The sequence below is a fragment of the Salvelinus alpinus genome, chromosome 27 (genome assembly GCF_045679555.1).
Source record: "Salvelinus alpinus chromosome 27, SLU_Salpinus.1, whole genome shotgun sequence".
Classification (NCBI taxonomy): domain Eukaryota; kingdom Metazoa; phylum Chordata; class Actinopteri; order Salmoniformes; family Salmonidae; genus Salvelinus; species Salvelinus alpinus.
In genome coordinates this window covers 44,599,248-44,621,078 of record NC_092112.1, presented here as the reverse complement: position 1 = coordinate 44,621,078, position 21,831 = coordinate 44,599,248, and the positions used below count along the sequence as shown (strand labels likewise).

Below are 21,831 nucleotides of genomic sequence, written 5' to 3'. Positions count from 1 at the left end.
GAGCAAGGAGGCCTACAAACCTGACTCAGTTACACCAGCTCTGTCAGGAGGAATGGGCCAAAATTCACTCAACTTATTGTGGGAAGCTGTGGAAGGCTACCCGAAACGTTTGATCCAAGTTAATTAGGGATTCGATCTCGTTAGTGAGATCAAAATCGACAACATCCGGTGAAGTTGGAGCGCGCCAAATTCAAATTACAAAATAGTAATATTAAACATTCATGAACATACAAGTGTCCTACATAATTTAAAAGCTTAACTTCTTGTTAATCCAACCGCATTGTCAGATTTCAAAAAGGCTTTATGGCGAAAGCATACCATGCGATTATCTGAGGACAGCGCCCCACATCAAAATACTTTTTCAAACCAGCACAGGCGTCACAAAAATCACAAATAGCGATTAAATAAATCACTTACCTTTGAAGATCTTCCTCTGTTTGCAATCCCAAGGGTCCCAGCTACACAATGAATGGTTATTTTGTTCGATAAAGTCCTTCTTTATATCCAAAAAAGTCAGTTTAGTTGGCGCCATTGATTTCAGTAATCCACTCGTTCAACATACATACAAACAAATCCAAAAAGGTACCAGTAAAGTTCGTCCAAACAAGTCAACTGTGTTTCTAATTAATCCGCAGGTACTCTAATATCTAAATAAACGATAATATTTAAGACGGAGAATAGTATGTTCAATAGGGAAGATAAATAACGAAGAGCACGCACCTCATTCACGCGCGCAACAAGACTACTTTTCTAATAATGGACACCTTGGAAAAACTACAACCACTTGTTAATTTTTCAAGAAACAAGCCTGAAACCCTTTCTAAAGACTGTTGACATCTAGTGGAAGCCATAGGAACTGCAATCTGGGTCCTTTTTATTTGTATATCCCATAGGCTAGCATTGAAATGGCCTGTGACCTCAAAGAAATGTATTCTGGATGGATTTTCCTCGTGTTTCCGCCTGCCATATCAGTTCTGTTATACTCACAGACATTATATTAACAGTTTCAGAAACGTCAGAGTGTTTACTATCCAATGCTACCAATTATATGCATATCCTAGCCTCTGGGCTTGAGTAACAGGCAGTTTACTTTGGGCACGTCAGTCATCCGAACTTCTGAACACTGCCCCCTAGCCCGAAGATTAAACCATTTAAAGGCAATGCTACCAAATACTAATTGAGTGTATGTAAACTTCTCACCCACTGGGAATGTGATAAATGTAATAAATCATTCTCTCTACTATTATTCTGACATTTCACATTCTTAAAGTAAAGTGGTGATCCTAACTGACCTAAGAAAGGGATTTTTTACTAGGATTAAATGTAAGGAATTGTGAAAAACTGAGTTTAAATGTATTTGGCTAAGGTGTATGTAAACTTCTGACTTCAACTGTAAATACTAATTAGGCTGTTTGGCTGCCTTTCTCTACGTCTGGTCTGGTGTTTTGTGTTGATGATGCACAGACACACATACTCCAGGAGGGCACATAACTCACTATTACGGTACCACCAGTGATGTGAACAACTTAAGCAAAAATTCTCTAAATTACTCTCTATGTTTTTTGGGGGGGGTATCTGTACTTTACTATTTATATTTTTGACAACTTGTATTGTTATTTCACTACATTCCTAAAGAAAATAATGTACTTTTTACTCCATACAATATCCCTGACACCCAAAGTGCATTACATTTTGAATGCTTAGCAGGAAAGGAATATTTTCCAATTCACTCAGTTATCAAGATAACATCCCTGGTCTTCCCTTCAGCCTCTGATCTGGCGAACTCACTAAACACAAATGCTTAGTTTGTAAATTATGTCTGAGTGTTGAGTGTGCCTCTGGCTATCAGTAAAAAAATGTTAGGAGGTAGGGAACTGGTCTCTCTGCCCAATATAAAATAGCATAAAATAGCATAAATAGGAAAGTATACCAGTTTCATTTGAGGACCAGGATGTTGACAACTGTGCCATACAGATTTCAAAATAGTTGGGAAGAGATTTTTGATGTACCGATTCCATGGTACAGGGTGTATGAGTTGATATATAAAACAACGCATGATTCAAGACTTCGTGCTTTTCAGCTAAAAATGTTGAATATTTGTGGCATAAAATCATCGAAGGGCTGCAGATTTTGTTGTGAGGATACAGAATCAATAGACCATTTATTTTGGTTTTGCCCTCAGGTAGCCTGTTTCTGGTCTCAGGTTCAGGAATGGCTGAAAATGCATAGCATTGATCTAAAATTTAGTTGCTGTGCGGGAGATAGAATGATGGTCAATGATAAGTCAAAATAAAACATAATAAAAAGTACATTTGACTGACACTAAGTGGCATTGTTTTTACAACTAATATCGGTTTGTCTGAGGCTGATGCCGTCCAGGTGTTTGTACACATGCATATACACACACTCATTAAAATAAACGCATACAAGAACACACACATACATGTAATAGTGCCAGACATGCACACAAACATATACAGTTGGCATTGCTGTTATAATTTTAGTTGTCCTTGATGTCCTTTGATAAAAAAAGATTTTTTTAAATTTTGCATTGTTGTTTGCTATTTTCTTCTGTCTTTTTCTTTTTTCTCCTTAATTCATTCTCTTGGTTGTTGGTGCATTGGGGGGTTCTTGGAGGTAGAGAATGGAATTCATTGTATTTTTTATTTTTCTTCTGGGGGGGGACTGTGGGAGGCATCTCGAATGGTTGAGGGACAGCTATTGGGGAACTGGGGGGGGATCTTGGAGGGTTCGGGTTGACGTTTTTTGGCCTGGTGGGAGATCTGTCAACGTGCCCTTGAGCAGGGTATTGACCCTGGATGCGTCTGTGTGTCGCTCTGAATGTGTAAAGGTTTTCTTCCAGGGGTGAAGGAGAGGACCAAAGTGCAGCGCGGCTAGTGTTAAACATGTTTAATCAAGAACAAGTGAAAACACTATAAACAACAATACAAAATAACAAATGTGCAAAAACCGAGACAGACCTATCTGGTGCAGACAATCACAGAGACAGGAAACAAACACCCACAAAATCCCAACACAAAACAAGCCTCCTATATATGATTCTCAATCAGGGACAACGATTACCATCTGCCTCTGATTGAGAACCATATTAGGCTGGACATAGAAACAGACAAACTAGACACACAACATAGAATTCCCACCCAGCTCACGTCCTGACCAACTAAACACATACAAAACAACAGAAAACAGGTCAGGAACGTGACAGAATGGGAATCTGTTGGATGACTGGGATGATGTAGTTGTTGAGCGGCTTCACTGCAAGTAAATTGTATGTTTCGTATATTAAATAAAATATTATTTAAAAAAAATGTTTATGGTGCCGTCTGGTTTGCTTGACATAAGGAATTTGATACTTTGATACTACTTTTGATACTTAAGTATATTTGAGCAATTACATGTACTTTCGATACTTAAGTGGAAGTGAAGTGGAAATGTCTAGGAGCAGGTGTGAAAAAACGCTGAGTGCTGAAAAAATGTGTCTGTCCTCGGTTGCAACACTCACTACTGAGTTCCAAACTTCCCCTAGAAGCAACTTCAGCACAATAACTGTTCGTCGGGAGTTTAAAGAAATGGGTTTTCATGAGCGAGCATCCGCACACAAGCCTAAGATCACCATGCGCAATGCAAGGCGTCGGCTGGAGTGGTGTAAAGCTTGCCGCCATTGAAGAGCGTTCTCTGGAATGATGAATCACGCTTCACCATCTGGCAGTCCGATTTACGAATCTGGGTTTGGTGGATGCCAGGAGAATGTTCCCTGCCCTAATGCATATTGCCAACTGTAAAGTGTAGTGGAGGAGGAATAATGGTGTGGGGCTGTTTTTCATGGTTCGAGCCAGGCCCCTTAGTTCCAGTGAATGGAAATCTTAATGCTACAGCATACAATAACATTCTAGACGTTTCTGTGCTTCCAAATTTGTGGCAACAGTTTGGGGAAGGCCCTTTCCTGTTTCAGCATGACAATGCCCCGTGCACAAAGGGAGGTCCATACAGAAATGGTTTGTCGAGATCGGTGTGGAAGAACTTGACTGGCCTGCACAGAGCCCTGACCTCAACCCCACCAAACACCTTTGGGATGAATTTGAACGCCAACTGTGAGCCAGGCCTAATTGCTCAACATCAGTGCCCGACCTCACTAATGCTTTTGTGGCTGAATGGAAGCAAGTCCCCGCAGCAATGTTCCAACATCTAGCGGAAAGCCTTCCCAGAAGAGTGGAGGCTTTTGTAGCAGCAAAGAGGGGACCAACTCCATATTAATGCCCATGATTTTGGAACGAGATGTTTGACAAGCAGGTGTGTACGTACTTTTGGTCACGTAGTGTATCTTTCCTTTTACTCAAGTATGACATTTGGGTACTTTTTCCACCACTGGATACCACCACATTATGTAAATGTACTCAGATATGGAGAGATGGCGTCCACGATGCCAAAATCATTCAAGAGATTGTGGAGAGCATGAATAATTTGGCCCTAGAAACAAGTTTTTTATTTATTTAATTGAGAAAAATTTGTATTTTCAGCTCTTCATTTGGCTATCCATCCCTGTTATTTATTTGCTTTAGTTTTCATTGTTTTCCTATCCAGCATTCTATTTGCTGGCTTGCTCTTGATTTCTGTGGCATTTTATTCAAATTAAAGGCCCAGTGGAGTCAAACAGCGTGTATATTTTGCTTTGGCTATATTGTCTGACGTCTTACGTTATGACGCTGGCTGCTCTGTCCTAAGAGAGTCCACTTCCTGCATCTATCCAGACTGACTTACTGCAACCATCGTAGAAGAGACGATCCTATAGGGCCCGGGGAGACCCCATCCCATAACACAGTGACCACGCTGTTTGGGGTGGAAGGGCTGACACACCCAGTAAAAGTTGGTGATGCCATATGCTTTCCCTCCTCAACTTCGAACCCCTCGATGACCAGTGATTTTCCAGTCTGTAGTTACAACCCTGCTTACGACCAGTCCTGTCAGCCATCGTCATGCAGGGCTTATACCCTAGCAAACAAATATATTCAAGCTGGTGAGAAAGGAGAAAAAAAGGGGAGAAAAAGGGGGAAAGAGACACACCTGCGACTCTTGGAAAAGAGTGCCAGCCCCTTATACACGCTCTCTATTTTTACAGTTGGTGTGCTTTTGTCATGGAGAAGTGGCTTTACTACTGTGTGTTCCTCCCTATACTCTGTTTTCCACTGTCCTATGCTCCTATGATCTTTTGGACAGGGAGAAGGTTCATCTTGTTAATGTCCTTTGCCGCTTTCTCGGACAGCCAAGGCCCCTATAGTGATACAATTTATCCATACGGGGGGCACGCCGCTTACACCAAGTCTCTAAGCTTCCAGATCATCCAGGGATGTGACTAGTGTGCTTAAAGTCCTTTCACAGCAGCTATTAACCCCTGAAAAGCAAGGAGATGTCATATTCATTCTTCTTTCACTTTACTACTGCCCTTGGCGTCTCTAAGCGTATGTGTGGACTGTGCTCTACCAGCCACTGTCCATGCCCATAGTCTGCCCAGGGGTTTCTAACCCCACATTTGGCCCTGGTCGACTTTTTCCCATTGTAGCACCTTGGAGCTTATGGCTTTTCTCTGTCACCTTCTCTAGAAGGGCATCCTTGTCGTTGTCTGGTATGTGCGGTTCGCATCTACTTGGATTGTAGGAGAGCTCGGGCAAGGGTGGGTCCCTCTTTTTTTTTTTTTACTATATCCTGCCGGATCATGAGGACAACTGGAGAGCCAGGACCTGCCAATCAGAATTCGTTTTTCACCCCAAAAGGGCAGACAGAAATACTTGTCAGTTTCATCAGCTGTCTGGGTGGCTCATCTCAGACGATCCGGCAGGGGAAGAAGCCGGATGTGGAGGTCCTGGTCTGTGGTTGTGAGGCCAGTTGGGCGTACGGCCACATTCTCTAAAACGACGTTGGAGGCGGCTTATGGTAGATAAATTAACATTCAATTATCTGGCAACAGCTCTGGTGGACATTCCTGCAGTCAGCATACCAATTGCATGCTCCCCTCAACTTGGGACATCTGTGGCATTGTGTTGTGTGACAAAACTGCACATTTTAGAGTTGCCTTTTATTGTCCCCAACACAAGGTGCACCTGTGTAATGATCATGCTGTTTAATCAGCTTCTTGATATGCCACACTTGTCATGTGGATGGATTATTTTAGCAAAGGAGAAATGCTCAATAACAGGGATGTAAACAAATTTGTGCACAACATTTGTGAGAAATAAGCTTTTTGTACGTATGGAACTTTTCTGGGATTTTTTTTTTCTGCTCATGAAACATGGGACCAATACTTTACATGTTGCGTTCATATTTTTGTTTAGTATATAATGCAAAGGTGATGGAGGGGCTTGGAAAGGCCCTCTCCTACAGAGGAGTTTACCTCTTGGGCACTGTTTTTGTGACATCTCTCATTATACTGAGATTTTGTGCACCATATATAGGGCTTTCCCTCACTTTGTTGTGAGGTTTTTCCCGACGGGTTGTCTCTGCACCTTCTCTATCTACCCTCCATTGTTTTCGGGACCTCTGAGGGTTGCTGACGTTGGAACTTTTGAAATACTGTAGTTGGCCATATTCTCACGTGATACATCGAATTGAGTATTTGACAGAGAACTTACTTGCTCAACCCCAGTTCTCTGATAATATGAGTGAGATGTTTCACCACATTCCACTGCTCACCAGAGCGTGAGGAAGAGAAGCATGCTTGAGAATAACCTGAGGGCGGGAGAGTGGCTCCTTTTATGGAAGTGAGGGTCTTGCACCATTCGCCACTCTACCTGTCTGTCTCCAACAGATGCTTTTAGTAGGTACTTCTGACAGAGAAGGCGGTCCTGGCAAACATGACATATGTCGCTCATATTATCAAAGAACCAGTGTTACAAGTAACTGTCACGGTTGTGTGGAGAGACGGACCAAGGCGCAGCGTGATTAAAGTTCCACATCATTTATTTACACGAAACTTCCAAACAAAAAGAAACAAACAACGAACCGTGCCATCAGAGGTGCTACATGCACTAACTCAAAACAAGATCCCACACAGCAGGTGGAAACAGAGAACAGAGAAATTGTATTGAAATCGTATCAATCTCGATTGGATCCGGGGCATGAAACCAAACCTCTGGAAATCACAACAAACGTAAGCAGTCCTAGGCCTCTATTCAATCTGTATCATGGAAGTGCAGCTTTACATCGTGATTGAAATTTTAAGGCAATGTTCCCGCTTTAGTGGAAACTGCATTCCCGGGAAAACTCTGCGTATGTCTGCTCAATCGAAAATTACCTTTACATTTCTATCTTGGAATCTGCAACGCTGAAGCATTACAGATTGAATAGAGACCCTTAGTGACTGTGGTGATTGGCAAAAAGGTCATTTCTCTTTCTAACTCACGCACACGCACGCACAGCCTCGCTCTCCCTCTCTCGCTCTCGCTCTCTATCCTCTCAGACCTTCTACCGGTTCCTATAGCAATGATTTAATCTCTCCAGAATGAGGACTAACATTTTCCAGCCCAAACAGCGCATGACCTACTTATTCAAAACAACACACACACACACACACACACACACACACACACACACACACACACACACACACACACACACACACACACACACACACACACACACACACACACACACACACACACACACACACACACACACACACACACACACACACACACACACACACACACACACACACACAAAAGAATCAGCAAGGGGAAAACAGTTAAAAGACCTGCATAATTTTACCGCGCACGCAAATTGTTGTAATTTACGTTTTAATAACCTTGTAATTAAGCGTTGTTATGTCCGTTATTCAAATATATGGAAATTGGACACTCTTGATGAGCATGGTGTAACCAATAGCATTGTGTTTTCTGGTATTTGGGAGCTGTTCTGAAAAAGATGCAGAGTTTTAAAATATGAGGTCCACGTGTGGAAAAGGACTTGTGTCTGGACTATCAAGCCAGCATGGCCTTTTGGCCCTCTTTAATATAAAGGATCTGCAGTGTTTGCACAGTATCCAGACCTTGACTTTCCCTTAATTGCATGAAAAATATCATGGAGGATATGACACAGACATTAAAATGTCTTACATGTACGGTTTTTGGTCCCGCTGCATAGAACAAATGTATAGGCTGGCAGTGTAATACACGGAAATGAACGTGAGTCAATGGAGAGGAGAGGATAGTGCAGATCAACGTTGAGAAGATAGAAAGTATTGATTTCCTGAACCTCAGGCTGTGGACTGTACCAACCTCAGGCTGTGGACTGTACCGACCTGTTGATTTCCGGTTACCTGTGCTGAGCTCCCTGCACCATTTGACTAGGCCGTCTATCCTTCTCTCCTCCTGCTCTCATCAGACGAGTGAGCTCATCGTTGGCCCCGACGCTAGACTAAAGCAAATGCTGCCATAGCCAATCCAACTAAACTAAATGTTTACTGCCAAGGAAAGGGGAAAGTCAATTTGCTTTTATTTGCTATCCAACAACAGGAAACTGAAGAACAACAGGAATAAGCCATTATGAGAGCAGCCAAAGCGTTCTCTCTGGTGCATCTGAAATGGAATTCTATTGCCTATAGAATGACCTAATTTGGTCAAAAAGTAGTGCATTATATGGGATATGCTCAGCTTCTTGTGCTTGTGGATCACATCAAACATATTTTAAGTAACTTTGATGTTGTTTTGTCTTCTTCTTTAGAACCAGCTAAGCTGCTGTTCCAAAGGGATACCTACTGCATCAGTGATCTGCCCATCTATTCTTCTTTTCTTTTCCACTCTCTCATTGTTCCTGACCTGCTCTTATCCTTTCTGTTGATGCTCTCTCTTTTTTCCCCTCTCCCATTCTCTGCCCCTCTCTCTCTCTCTCTCTGACTCTCTCACACACACATACACATCTAACATCTGTAGCAGATGTAGTCGTCCCATAGCTTGTGCTTTTGCAGTGCGTTTCTCTTCCCCCTGTCTCCTTCCTTCACTTTCTCTCGCCCTCTCGTCCCCAATGTCAAAAGAAAGATACGTACTCAGGCTTATAGTATAGTCTTTGAATGTGTATCAACTCTGGGGCCCCCCCATGCTGTTAAGGACACTGACCAATACGCCACTGTTCCATCTTCAGCTCAGAATAGCTGCACTCTAAGACAGTGAGGAGCCAATAAAAATATTTTTGCGTAGAGAAGTCAAACCCAGAAGTAAAGAAGAAGCAGCCATCACCCACAACCCTGTCTGTCATTTTTTTTATACATCTGACAGACGTGCAGTAACGTGTTGACAACCCAAAAACAACCATTATCTTGCCTTATTAGAGATTTCTCCCTGTTTACTCTGCTGCGATGCATTCTAAATGGGACCCGACCGACTATCAGCCAACCCAAACACAACGTTGTTTAAATGCCGCAGAGAAGGAATGGGTTCACTCTGATAAGACTGCTGGCTTCACCATACTTTCATAATGGTGAAGCCAGCATGGTGATAGAGACTAACTCTCTCAGTGATGGATGCCACACTGGAAAATAAAAACTCTCCTCTGTTATGGGTCATGGGGGACATACTTCGTTTTAGGCAAGATATTTAATTAATTATAGTGATGATACATTTATCTTTGGGTGCAGCTGTGTGGGGTAGAAGCTATTTCTTTTTCTGATTTAGCTTGCTGTGGGGACCTATTGAGGGCACAGAAAACAGAGGAAAGCACATTATGAAAACCCTGGTAAATAAGAGAAATTACTCTCATAGGACAACCTTTTTAATAAACTCAAGACATTCCAGGCGCATGTAGCAGAGGCCAGACTAGCCTGCTGGTCTCACTGTTCAGAGTTATTGAAGTCATCAATCAGACAGACTATGGAATAAAAAAGATGAATGGACCTTTAGAGTGAGAGTGTGTCATGTTCATGTAGCAAACTAAAGCAAGTGAAACCTCACCACTATTTCACTCTCTTATCGCCAGTGCCTCTGTGATTCCTAGAAAGAATGTATTTTTTATTGGGCCTTTAAATCTCAATCTCATAGTCAGAAGGACACAAATAGTGCGCATACAAGTAAGCTAGAACCAGAAAGACTGACAATGAGAATTAATTCCCCTGAAAAATAAGTTGTTACACTTTAGTAGGAATATCTTTTCACTTTTAGGGAGGTAATGTGGAAACTAAATAGTGTAGTTACCTTTCAAGAATGAAATACAGTTTCCAGAAAAACTGCACATTGCATAGACTGAGATTGTTCAGCAGAGAAAAGCAGTAAAGCAAATTAAAACATTCAACCATAAAAATGGCAAAACTGTTTCCAGAAAGTGCCTCTCTTCCCCTCCAAAGAACATCTCTCCTCCTCCAGCTAACTCCTCAATTCTTCAATATATGACAAGTCACTATCTTGTTATCGCATGAAAGTGACAGTGTACAAGTAGCTCAATCACACTTCATACATAGAAACCTGTCGTTCACTGAAAGTTATTGGGCCCTGCCACTCACTTCTGCTGGAAAATTTAACTAACAGATGCTCTCTCTCTCTTTCCCTCTCTCTCTCTGGCTAGGTGCATCGTAACACACGTGGCTGTGCAAGCACTGTACCCGTCACCTGATCTCGCTTATTATTATTAAAGTTTTCCTTCAGCTCAGTCTCTCCTCTGTCTCTCGCTCTCCCTCTCTCTCATCCTCCCATCCGCTTAAAAATTATATTGTTGGCCATGCTGGCAATTTCAACCATTTCTAAGTGATTTTGTGGACATATAGTGCCTTCGCAAAGTATTCAGCTTTATTATAAAATTGATAATAATAAATAAAAAAATCCTCATCAATCTACACACTATAGCCCATAATGACAAAACAAGAACAGGGTTTTAGATATTTTTCTGAATATAAAAATGAAATATCACATTTACATGTACATTCAGACCCTTTACTCAGTTCTTCATTGAAGCACCTTTGGCAGAGATTACAGCATCAAGTCTTTTTGGGTATGATGCTACAAGCTGGGCACAAGTGCATTTGGGGAGTTTCTTCTATTTTCTCTGCAGATCCTCTCAAGCTCTGTCAGGTTGGATGGGGAGCGTCGCTGCACAGCTATTTTCAGGTCTCTCCAGAGCTGTTTGATTGGGTTCAAATCTGGGCTCTGGCTGGGCCACTCAAGGACATTCAGAGACTTATCCCGAAGCCACTCCTGCGTTGTCTTGAATGTGTGCTTAGGGTCGTTGTCCTGTTGGAAGAACCTTCGCCCCAGTCTGAGGTCCTAAGCGCTCTGGAGCAGGTTTTCATCAAGGATCTCTCTGTACTTTGCTCCGTTCATCTTTGCCTCGATCCTGACTAGTCTCCCAGTCCCTGCCGCTGAAAAACATCCCCACAGCATGATGCTGCCACCATCATGCTTCATAGGGATGGTGCTGCCAGGTTTCCTCCAGACGTGATGCTTGGCATTCAGGCCAAAGAGTTCAATCTTGGTTAAATCAGACCAGAGAATCTTGTTTCTCAGGGTCTGAGAGTCTTTAGGGGCCTTTTGGCAAACTCCAAGCGGGCTGTCATGTGCCTTTTACTGAGGAGTGGCTTCAGTCTGGCCACTCTACCACAAGGGCCTGATTGGTGGAGTGCTACAGAGATGGTTGTCCTTCTGGAAGGTTCTCCCTTCTCCACAGAGGAACTCTAGAGCTCTGTCAGAGTGACTATCGGTTTCTTGGTCACCTCCCTGATCAAGGCCCTTCTCCCCTGATTGCTCAGTTTGGCCAGGAAGAGTGTTGGCGGTTCCAAACTTCTTCTATTTAAGAATGATGGGGGCCACTGTGTTCTTGGGGACCTTCAATTCTGCAGACATTTTTTGGTATCCTTCCCCATTACCGTGCCTCGACACAATCCTGTCTTAGAGCTCTACGGACAATTCCTTCGACCTCATGGCTTTGTTTTTGCTCTGACATGCACTGTCAACTGAGGGACCTTTTATAGACAGGTGTGTGCCTTTCCAAATCATGTCCAATCAATTGAATTTACCACAGGTGGACTCCAATGAAGTTGTAGAAACAGTTCATGGATTATCAATGGAAACAATATGTACCTGAGCTCAATTTCGAGTCTCATAGCAAAGGGTCTGAATAGTTATGTTTATAAGGTATTTCAGTTTTTGTTTTTTTGCTAAAATTTCTTAAAACCTATTTTCATTGGATCATTATGGGGTATTGTGTGTAGATTGCTGAAGATTTTTTTAAATCCATCTTAGAATAAGGCTGTAACAAAATGTGGAAAGAGTCAAGAGATCTGAATACTTTTTGAAGGTACTGTATGTCCCTTAATGTGTAATACATAGTTTTGACAGGTTATGAAACTAAATTGAACAAGTAAAACTGAATATATTTGCTCAGGTTTTGACAGTTTGAGTTTCCCTACACATGGAAACAATATACTGTATGTGACATTAAATGTGGCCATTCAGATATCCTCTCTGAACAAATGAACTGTTTAGGGGGTCCTTGGTTTCCATAGCACCTTTATTCAATGTCCAACCATTCCTGAGCAAATATTAGGTATATTTTTTTCAATGTCCGTATACATACAACACTTCCACACCAACTTCTCATATCGTCTCGCAAATACCAAAGAGTATAACAACACTGACAAGAAAACAACTGACACCAAAAGCAGTTGTCAAAAGCCATTACTCTATCATACTACTGTTATGAACCAAATATCTTGATTGATAATAAACACACATACAAATCCTGTTCAGTTTGTGCTTTGGTCTTTTACATGTTCTCCATTTCATTAGTGATATCGTAATCACAGGTGCACTTTGATGAGATAGGTAATGCCAGGGGCCGACTCGGCAATAGTTGGGAATAGTCGGGAATAAACCAGGACACTTTCTGATCCGGAAGACAAAAGTTAAACTAAGCAATAGCAATACAGTACCTTGCAAAAGTATCCATCCCCTTTAGCATTTGTCCTATTTTGTTGCATTACAACCTGTAATTTAAATTGCTTTTTTATTTGGATTTCATGTAATAGACATGCACAAAATAGTCCAAATTGGTAAAGTGAAATGAAAACAATTACTTGTTTAAAGAAATTATTTTATTTTTAGACTATACTATAAATAAGATCTGGTGCAACCAATTACCTTCAGAAGTCTCATAATTAGTTAAATAAAGTCCACCTGTGTGCAATCTAAGTGTCACATGATTTGTCACATATACACCTGTTCTGAAAGGCCCCAGAGTCTGCAACACCACTAAGCAAGGGGGCACCACCAAGCAAGCGGCACCATGAACACCAAGGAGCTCTCCAAACAGGTCAGGGACAAAGTTGTGGAGAAGTACAGATCAGTGTTGGGTATCCGAAACTTTGAACATCCCACGGAGCACCATTAAATACATTATAACAAAATGGAAAGAATATGGCACCACAACAAACCTGCCAAGAGAGGGCCGCCCACGAAAACTCACAGACCAGGCATGGAGGGCATTAATCAGAGAGGCAACAAAGAGACCAAAGATAACCCTGGAGGAGCTGCAAAGCTCCACAGTGGAGATTGGCGTATCTGTCCATAGGACCACTTTAAGCCGTACACTCCACAGAGCTGGGCTTTACGGAAGAGTGACCAGAAAAAAGCCATTGCTTGTTCGCCAAAAGGCATGTGGGAGACTTCCCAAACATATGGAAGGAGGTGCTTTGATCAGATGAGACTAAAATTTAGCTTTTTGGCGATCAAGGAAAACGCTATGTCTGGCGCAAACCTCACACCTCTCATCACCCCGAGAACACCAACCCCACAGTGAAGCATGGTGGTGGCAGCATCATGCTGTGGGGATGTTTTCATCTCCAGGGACTGGGAAACTGGTCAGAATTGAAGGAATGATGGATGGTGCTAAATACAGGGAAATTCTTGAGGAAACTCTGTTTCGGTCTTCCAGAGATTTGAGACTGGGACGGAGGTTCACCTTCCAGCAGGACAATGACCCTAAGCATACTGCTAAATAAACACTTGAGTGGTTTAAGGGGAAACATTTAAATATCTTGGAATGGCCTAGTCAAAGCCCAGACCTCAATCCAATTGAGAATCTGTGGTATGACTTAAAGATTGCTGTACACCAGTGGAACCCATCCCACTTGAAGGAGCTAGAGCAGTTTTGCCTTGAAGAATGGGCAAAAATCCCAGTGGCTAGATCTGCCAAGCTTATAGAGACATACCCCAAGAGACTTGCAGCTGTAATTGCAGCAAAAGGTGGCTCTACAAAATATTGATTTTGGGGGGGGGTTCTGAATTGTTATGCACATTTTCAAGTTTTCAGTTTTTTTGTCTCATTTCTTATTTCTTGTTTTGCATCTTCAAAGTGGTAGGCATGTTGTGTAAATCAAATGATACAAACCCCCCAAAAATACATTTTAATTCCAGGTTGTCAGGCAACAAAATAGGAAAAATGCCAAGGGGGTGAATACTTTCGCAAGCCACTGTACATGCTTTTCCTCCCTCATATACAGACTGCTTTTATAAAAGTGCATGTTAATGAATACATGGAAATATTAGTTGTTGTTTAAAGTATTATATTCTCTTCAATCTGAAGTAGTATAAATTTGGAATGTTGTCTTTCTGCTGTGGTTAGCAACAGTTTATCTCCAGGGGGTGGGGTCAGTAACAGCACGAGAAAGGCTGCAGCAGGATGGAGTTGGGTTGCCCTCGATGATGACCTCTTTGTGACCCCCTGTGTTACCACTTGCCAGGGATGGGCACCCCGCACTCATACCATCCCCCGAAGAGATGTGGCGTACGCCGGCCGATAGGTCCAAAGTTCACTGGCTCCTGCCTGTATGAGCGATAGTAACCTGCACAGGGGCAGACAGGACAAATTATTATAATGCATTATGAATGGACGTACCACAACCTTTATAATGCTTCGTTAGATGATTCTGACTGTTTCTATCCAGCATAGAGCATGGATATTGAGGTCGTATATAATCAAGACTCTGGAACTTAATCTGTGAGAATATTTATTTACTGAATGCGGTGAAACAATCCTACAAAATGCTGGAGTCGAGTGATGAATTCTGTAAGTTTGATTATTATAAAACAAATGTACCCTGTGCTGTTGGCAGATGCAGTGAGAGGTTGGGGGAGCCTGTCCTCCCATCTAGGTAAGAGTCTACAAACTGGCAGTGGTCCTCCCCATGACCGAATGTGTCTGCTATACTGTAGAATGTTTCTGGAGGGCGAGAAAGAGCAGTCGATGCTTAACAACAGAACACACTCTCAATCAATATTCTATTACGTAATGAGACAGAGCCTGGTCGGCTACCACATATTCCAAAAAAGAATAAAACACAATATGTAGAAGAGAAAGAGGGAGAGAAAGTGTGATTAAGAGAAATGTAGAGAGAGAGAGAGAGAGAGAGAGAGAGAGAGAGAGAGAAAGCAAAAGGGGTGTTAGTGAAGGAAGGGAAAGCAGAAGGGGGCTGAGACGGTGGTTGAGAGGTTATTAATGGAAGGAGGAATATTAGGAGTAATTGTAAAGCTACTTAAATTGAGAAAAGACTTGAGCTGAGAGAGAAAGAGAGAAGTATACCGAACAGAAATATAAACACAACATGAAACAATTTCACAGATTTTAGAGTTACAGTTCATATAATCTATGGATTTCACCTGACTGGGAATACAGATATGCATCTGTTGGCCACAGATACCTTAAAAAAAGGTAGGGGCATGGATCAGAAAACCAGTCAGTATCTGGTGTGACCACCATTTGCGCCATTCAGCGTGACACATCTCCTTCGCATAGAGTTGATCAGGCTATTGGTTGACCTGGTGAATGTTGTCCTACTCCTCTTCAATAGATGTGCGAAGTTGCTGGATATTGGCGGGAACTGGAACAGACTGACCAACATGTCAATCCAGAGCATCCAAAACAGGCTCAATTGGTGACATGTCTGGTGAGTATGCAGGCCATGGAAGACCTGGGACATGTTCAGTTTACAGGAATTGTGTACAGATCCTTGCGACATGGGGCCGTCCATTATCATGCTGAAGCATGAGGTGTTGGCGGTGGATGAATGGCACAACAACGGGCCTCTGGATCTTGCCGCGGTATATCTGTGCATTCAAATTGCTATCGATAACATGCAATTGTGTTTGTAGCTTATGCCTGACCATACCATAACCCCGCCGCCACAATGGCACTCTGTTCACAACGCTGACATCAGCAAACACTTGCCCACACGACGCCATACACGATTGTGAGGCTGGATGGAAGTACTGCCAAATTCTCTAAAACAACGTTAGAGAAGGTTCATGGTAGAGAAATGAACAATTCATTCTCTGGCAACAGCTCTGGTGGACATTCCTGCACATTTTAGAGTGGCCTTTTATTGTCCCTCGGCACAAGGTGCACCTATGTAATGATCATGCTGTTTAATCGATATGCCACACTTGTCAGGTGGATGGAGTATCTTGGCAAAGGAGAAATGCTCACTAACAGGGGTGTAGAGAAATACGTTTTCTGTGCGTATGGAACATTTCTGGGATCTCTTATTTCAGCTCATGAACCATGGGACCAAAACTTGACATGCTGTGTTTATATTTTGTATTCAGTGTAGATACAGGGAGAGAGGAGAGGGGGAAGTTGCAGCAGTAGTACCTTTCAGCCCATCTCCCATGAAGATCTTGTATCTCAGTGAGTTGCACAGGACCACACCTACAAACTTTCTGTACCATGTCCTCTTGACGTACTGGCTGCCCTTACAGGCACTGTGCTGGGGGTTGTATCGGAAGGAAAAGGGAATCCAGATAGGCTCTCCACCTGTGGGGGGGGGGGGGGACAATTAACAGGAGACTGTCCTGTGTAGCTAATTTGGTAAGACTGTGTCTCTAGCAAGCCCAGGGTTGTGGGTTTGATCCCTATTGGGGTCACATATACTAAAATGTATACATTCACTTTATAGAAAGTCACTGGATAAAAGTGGCATATATTACAATACTACAACACGGTTGAGGTTAGGCGTCTAGCATGTCTTTAATGACAGTTCCTCTATCTGACAGAGTGCTTGACAATGCTACACTCACAAAGCAAGTCATTAATACCTACAACTCAACCTGTCAGTTCTCACAACGCTAGTCATGACTAACTACACTCAACTCCTTTACTGACAGTGCGCACTATGCCAGTCTCTCCTATTCAGATACACATTAAATCACCTCCACTCATTGTGCATAGCACCCGGGGGTGGGGGAAGGGGTGAGAGAGGGTTGAGGAGGGAACCAGTGCCTGTCCCCTTGTCCCTCCTCTTCGAAATACCTGACTGACTCTCTCAATTAAAAACAATGACTACCACAACTCTACTTTGACATCGTTTTACCACTATGGCTGCCTGCCAAGTCCAGTATATGCAAGTGTAGGCGTATGCATGTCTCTCCACAGACTGTTAACTCCTCACAAGCTCACTCCAGCTGTCATTTTGGGTTTCTCTAAAATGATCTGAAGCAATGTTGGTCTGGACTAGAGTATAAGCCAACAAGTTTCGTCAATAATATCAGAGTAATATATGAGAACTATTGATACCACTCACCAGGTGGTCGTTCAATAAGAAGAGGGTCATCTGAAAAAGATTAAAAAATGTGTTTAAATGAGAGACATGAACTGGGTCTGAATTTATACATAAACAAAAAACGGGAGGATACAGACAACTCAGGTAGACGTGGCCTTACCGCAGGCACAAAGTAAAACTGACCCTAGCAACCTGACCTAATACTCATACAGACCTGACTCAGTGACATAGGTGAATGTATCGCTGACCGGTCCCAGCCCAAAGACATTCTTCGCCTGGACTTTGAAGTAGTACCTGAGGTAAAAACAAACCGAGACAAAACAGAGTGTGTGTATAGTCATTATTCTAGGCGTTAAAGAGTCATTTAGACAGGTCTCTGTTGCCACATGAAAGGTATTTATACCCCAATGACTAGAACAGATGGCCGGAAGGGAGGCAGCACTCGTAGAATTAAGAGAAGACTGTTTTTTATGTTCTTATGAATATGAAGTGAGCAGAACGCAGTAAAATGGTAATTTGGCATGTGTTGAAGAGGGATAAAGGGAGTGACAGAAGGAGGGATAGAGAGAGAAAGAAAGAATGAAAGAAAGAAAGAAAGGGGAATGGAGACACAATGTCCCTCCTGACTGACTGAGCTCTGCCCTTACAAAAAAATGACATGTCAATTTTGCAGTTTCACATTTGAAAATCACATTTGATCAAGTTAAATGTTTTTACATGTGATTCTATTTCACATGCAAACTTGCAATTCCACAGCTGAAAAATGACAATAAAATGTGCAGTTTCACCTGTAAGAAAACTTCACATGCGAAAATACATTTTTCACATATTGAATTGCAAGTTCACATGTGGGTTTGAAATAATGTTATTCTCCCCACATGTGAAAGATGGTGTTAACATGTTGCAGTAGCAATGCTTCCCCTGGTGGAACTAAAGTGACCACAACTAAAAATCCCAAATGCAGGACCAGGGAATGATTTTACGGGACATTCGCAGAAGTGTGGACAGCTTACTTTTTTTGGGGGACAGGTTAATGAATCACATTCAAATGGCGACATAGTTCTGCTCTATGAAGGTCACTGCCTGTTAAAGGGGCAATTCAACCCTACATCAATTTTTGGATTTATAAATGTACATGTGCCCATTGATTCTTGAAGAATATAACGTATTTTGCATCATTACTTTAGTTCAACTGTCATACCCCAACAGAACCCAAAATATAAGCTTGTTTTATTGCAATGTTTGTAAACAAAGTCAATGTAAACAACCTAAAAACATGGTTAAACCTATAATTTTTATATCATGGATGGTCAGGCCTTAGCATAGTCTATGGATTTGAAATAGGTTGCATTTCTCCAGCCCCATCCCTGAGCTTCTTACTGAAACTTTGGTAGGGAGAACACTTTGTTAATGTTTCAATTAAAACTTCTTCGGGATCGGTGTCCCGTCCACTGGACGGTTGAGCTAACGTAGGCTAATGCGATTAGCATGAGATTGTAAGTAACAAGAACATTTCCCAGGACATAGACATACCTGATATTGGCAGAAAGCTTAAATTCTTGTTAATTGGCAGAAAGCTTAAATTATTGTTAATCTAACTGCACTGTCCAATTTACAGTAGCTATTACAGTGAAATAATACCATGGTATTGTTTGAGGAGAGTGCACCTTTTTGAATATGAAAAGTTATTAATAAACAAAATAGGCACATTTGGGAAGTCTTGATACAACATTTTGAACAGAAACCCAATGGTTCATTGGATCAGTCTAAAACTGTGCACATACACTGCTGCCATCTAGTGGACAAAACCTAAATTGTACTTGGGCTGGAATAATACATTATGGCCTTTCTCTTGCATTTCAAAGATGATGGTATGAAAAAAATACAAAAGTACAGTTGTTTTTTTCTTTGTATTATCTTTTACCAGATACAGTTGAGGTCGGAAGTTTACATACACTTAGGTTGGAGCCATTACAACTCGTTTTTCAAACCCTCCACAAATTTCTTGTTGACAAACTATAGTTTTGGCAAGTCGGTTAGGACATCTACTTTGTGCATGACTCAAGAATTTTTCCAACAATTGTTTACAGACAGATTATTTCACTTATAATTCACTGTATCACAATTCCGGTGGTTCAGATGTTTAAATACACTAAGTTGACTATGCCTTGGAAAATTCCAGATAATTATATCATGGCTTTAGAAGCTTCTGATAGGCTAATTGACATCATTTGAGTCAATTGGAGGTGTACCTGTGGATGTATTTCAAGGCCTACCTTCAAACTCAGTGCCTCTTTGCTTGACAGCATGGGAAAATCCAAAGAAATCAGTCAAGACCTCAGAAAAGAAATTGTAGACCTCCACAAGTCTGGTTCATCCTTGGGAGCAATTTCCAAATGCCTGAAGGTACCACATTCATCTGTACAAACAATAGTACGAAAGTATAAACACCATGGGACCACGCAGCCGTCATATCGCTCAGGAAGGAGACGCGTTCTGTCTCCTAGAGATGAACGTACTTTGGTGTGAAAAGTGCAAATCAATCCAAGAACAATAGCAAAGGACCTTGCGAAGATGCTGGAGGAAACAGGTACAAAAGTATCTATATCCACAGTAAAACGAGTCCTATATCGACATAACCTAAAATGATCGTACTTTTTGGAGAAATGTCCTCTGGTCTGATGAAACAAAAATAGAACTGTTTGGCAATTATGACCATTGTTATGTTTGGAGGAAAAAGGGGGAGGCTTGCAAGCCGAAGAATACCAACCCAACCGTGAAGCACAGGGATGGCAGCATCATGTTGTGGGGTGCTTTACTGCAGGAGGGGCTGGTGCACTTCACAAAATAGATGGCACCATAAGAAGGAAAATTATGTGGATATATTGAAGCAACATCTCAAGACATCAGTCAGGAAGATAAAGCTTGGTCGCAAATGGGTCTTCCAAATGGACAATGACTCCAAGCATACTTCCAAAGTTGGGTCAAAATGACAACAAAGTCAAGGTATTGGAGTGGCCATCACAAAGCCCTGACCTCAACCCTATAGAAAAATTGTGGGCAGAACTGAAAAAGCGTGTGCGAGCAAAGAGACCTACAAACCTGACCCAGTTATACCAGCTCTGTCAAGAGGAATGGGTCAAAATTCACCCACCTTATTGTGGGAAGCTTGTGGAAGGCTACTCGAAACGTTTGACCCAAGTTAAACAATTTAAAGCCAATGCTACCAAATACTAATTGAGTGTATGTAAACTTCTGACCCACTGAGAATGAAATAAATGATGAAAGAAATAAATGATGAAAGAAATCATTCTCTTTCCTATTATTCTGACATTTCACATTCTTAAAACAAAGTGGTGATCCTAACTGACCTAAGACAGGGAATTTCTACCAGGATTAAATGTCAGGAATTGTGAAAAACTGAGTTTAAATGTATTTGGCTAAGGTGTATGTAAACTTCTGACTTCAATTGTATATTGTGTTATATTCTCATAAGGTGAATGCACCAATTTGTAAGTCGCTCTGGATAAGAGCGTCTGCTAAATGACTTAAATGTAAATGTAATTCTCCTACATTCCTTTCACATTTCCACAAACTTCAAAGTGTTTCCTTTCAAATGGTACCAAGCAAATGCATATCCTTGCTTCAGGGCTTGAGCTACAGGCAGTTAGATTTGGGTATTTGGTCATTTTTGGCAATAACAAAAAAACACCTTCAATGGAGGAATAGTGTCATTATATGGTGCAATACTCTAGTGAGTGAGTTACTTTTGTGCCATTAATATCAAGCAAAACTTCTAATAGTATTTCAGAGAAAAACCCAAAAGTATTGATAGCAAAACCAAATATTTTATGGAAATCATTTTGAAATCTAAGAACAAATTAATTGTAAATAGATACAAAAAAAAAATATGTATGATAACACAATTAAATTAACTTCTTTGGGCTGCAGGGGCAGTATTGAGTAGCCTGGATAAAAGGTGCCCATTTCAAACGGCCTCGTACTCAATTCTTGCTCGTACAATATGCATATTATTATTACTATTGGATAGAAAACACTCTTTAGTTTCTAAAACCGTTTGAATTATATCTGTGAGTAAAACAGAACTCATTTTGCAGCAAACTTCCTGAAAGGAAGTGGAAAATCTGAAATCGATGCTCTGTTCTAGGGCCTGCCTATAAATGTGCTTGATATTTATTAGTATACATGCACTTCATACGCCTTCCACTAGATGTCAACAGGCAGTGAGAGAAGAAATGGAGTGTATATCTTGATCTGAGGTCGAA

The 21,831-nt window shown here is 41.6% G+C and overlaps 1 protein-coding gene across 1 annotated transcript in view; it reads right to left on the bottom strand.

Annotated features, from left to right (window-relative positions):
- Window positions 1–9,759: 9,759 nt before the first annotated feature.
- Window positions 9,760–21,831, bottom strand: part of LOC139556641 (fibronectin type III domain-containing protein 1-like) — an 88,303-nt gene continuing 76,231 nt past the window's right edge. The window contains exons 19-23 of the mRNA XM_071370838.1: window positions 17,760–17,839; window positions 17,567–17,596; window positions 16,639–16,800; window positions 15,088–15,210; window positions 9,760–14,833 (exon numbers count right to left, since the gene is read on the bottom strand). Coding sequence (XP_071226939.1) covers window positions 14,718–14,833; window positions 15,088–15,210; window positions 16,639–16,800; window positions 17,567–17,596; window positions 17,760–17,839 — 511 coding nt within the window. The 3' untranslated portion in view covers window positions 9,760–14,717. The remainder of the gene's footprint in view (window positions 14,834–15,087; window positions 15,211–16,638; window positions 16,801–17,566; window positions 17,597–17,759; window positions 17,840–21,831) is intronic.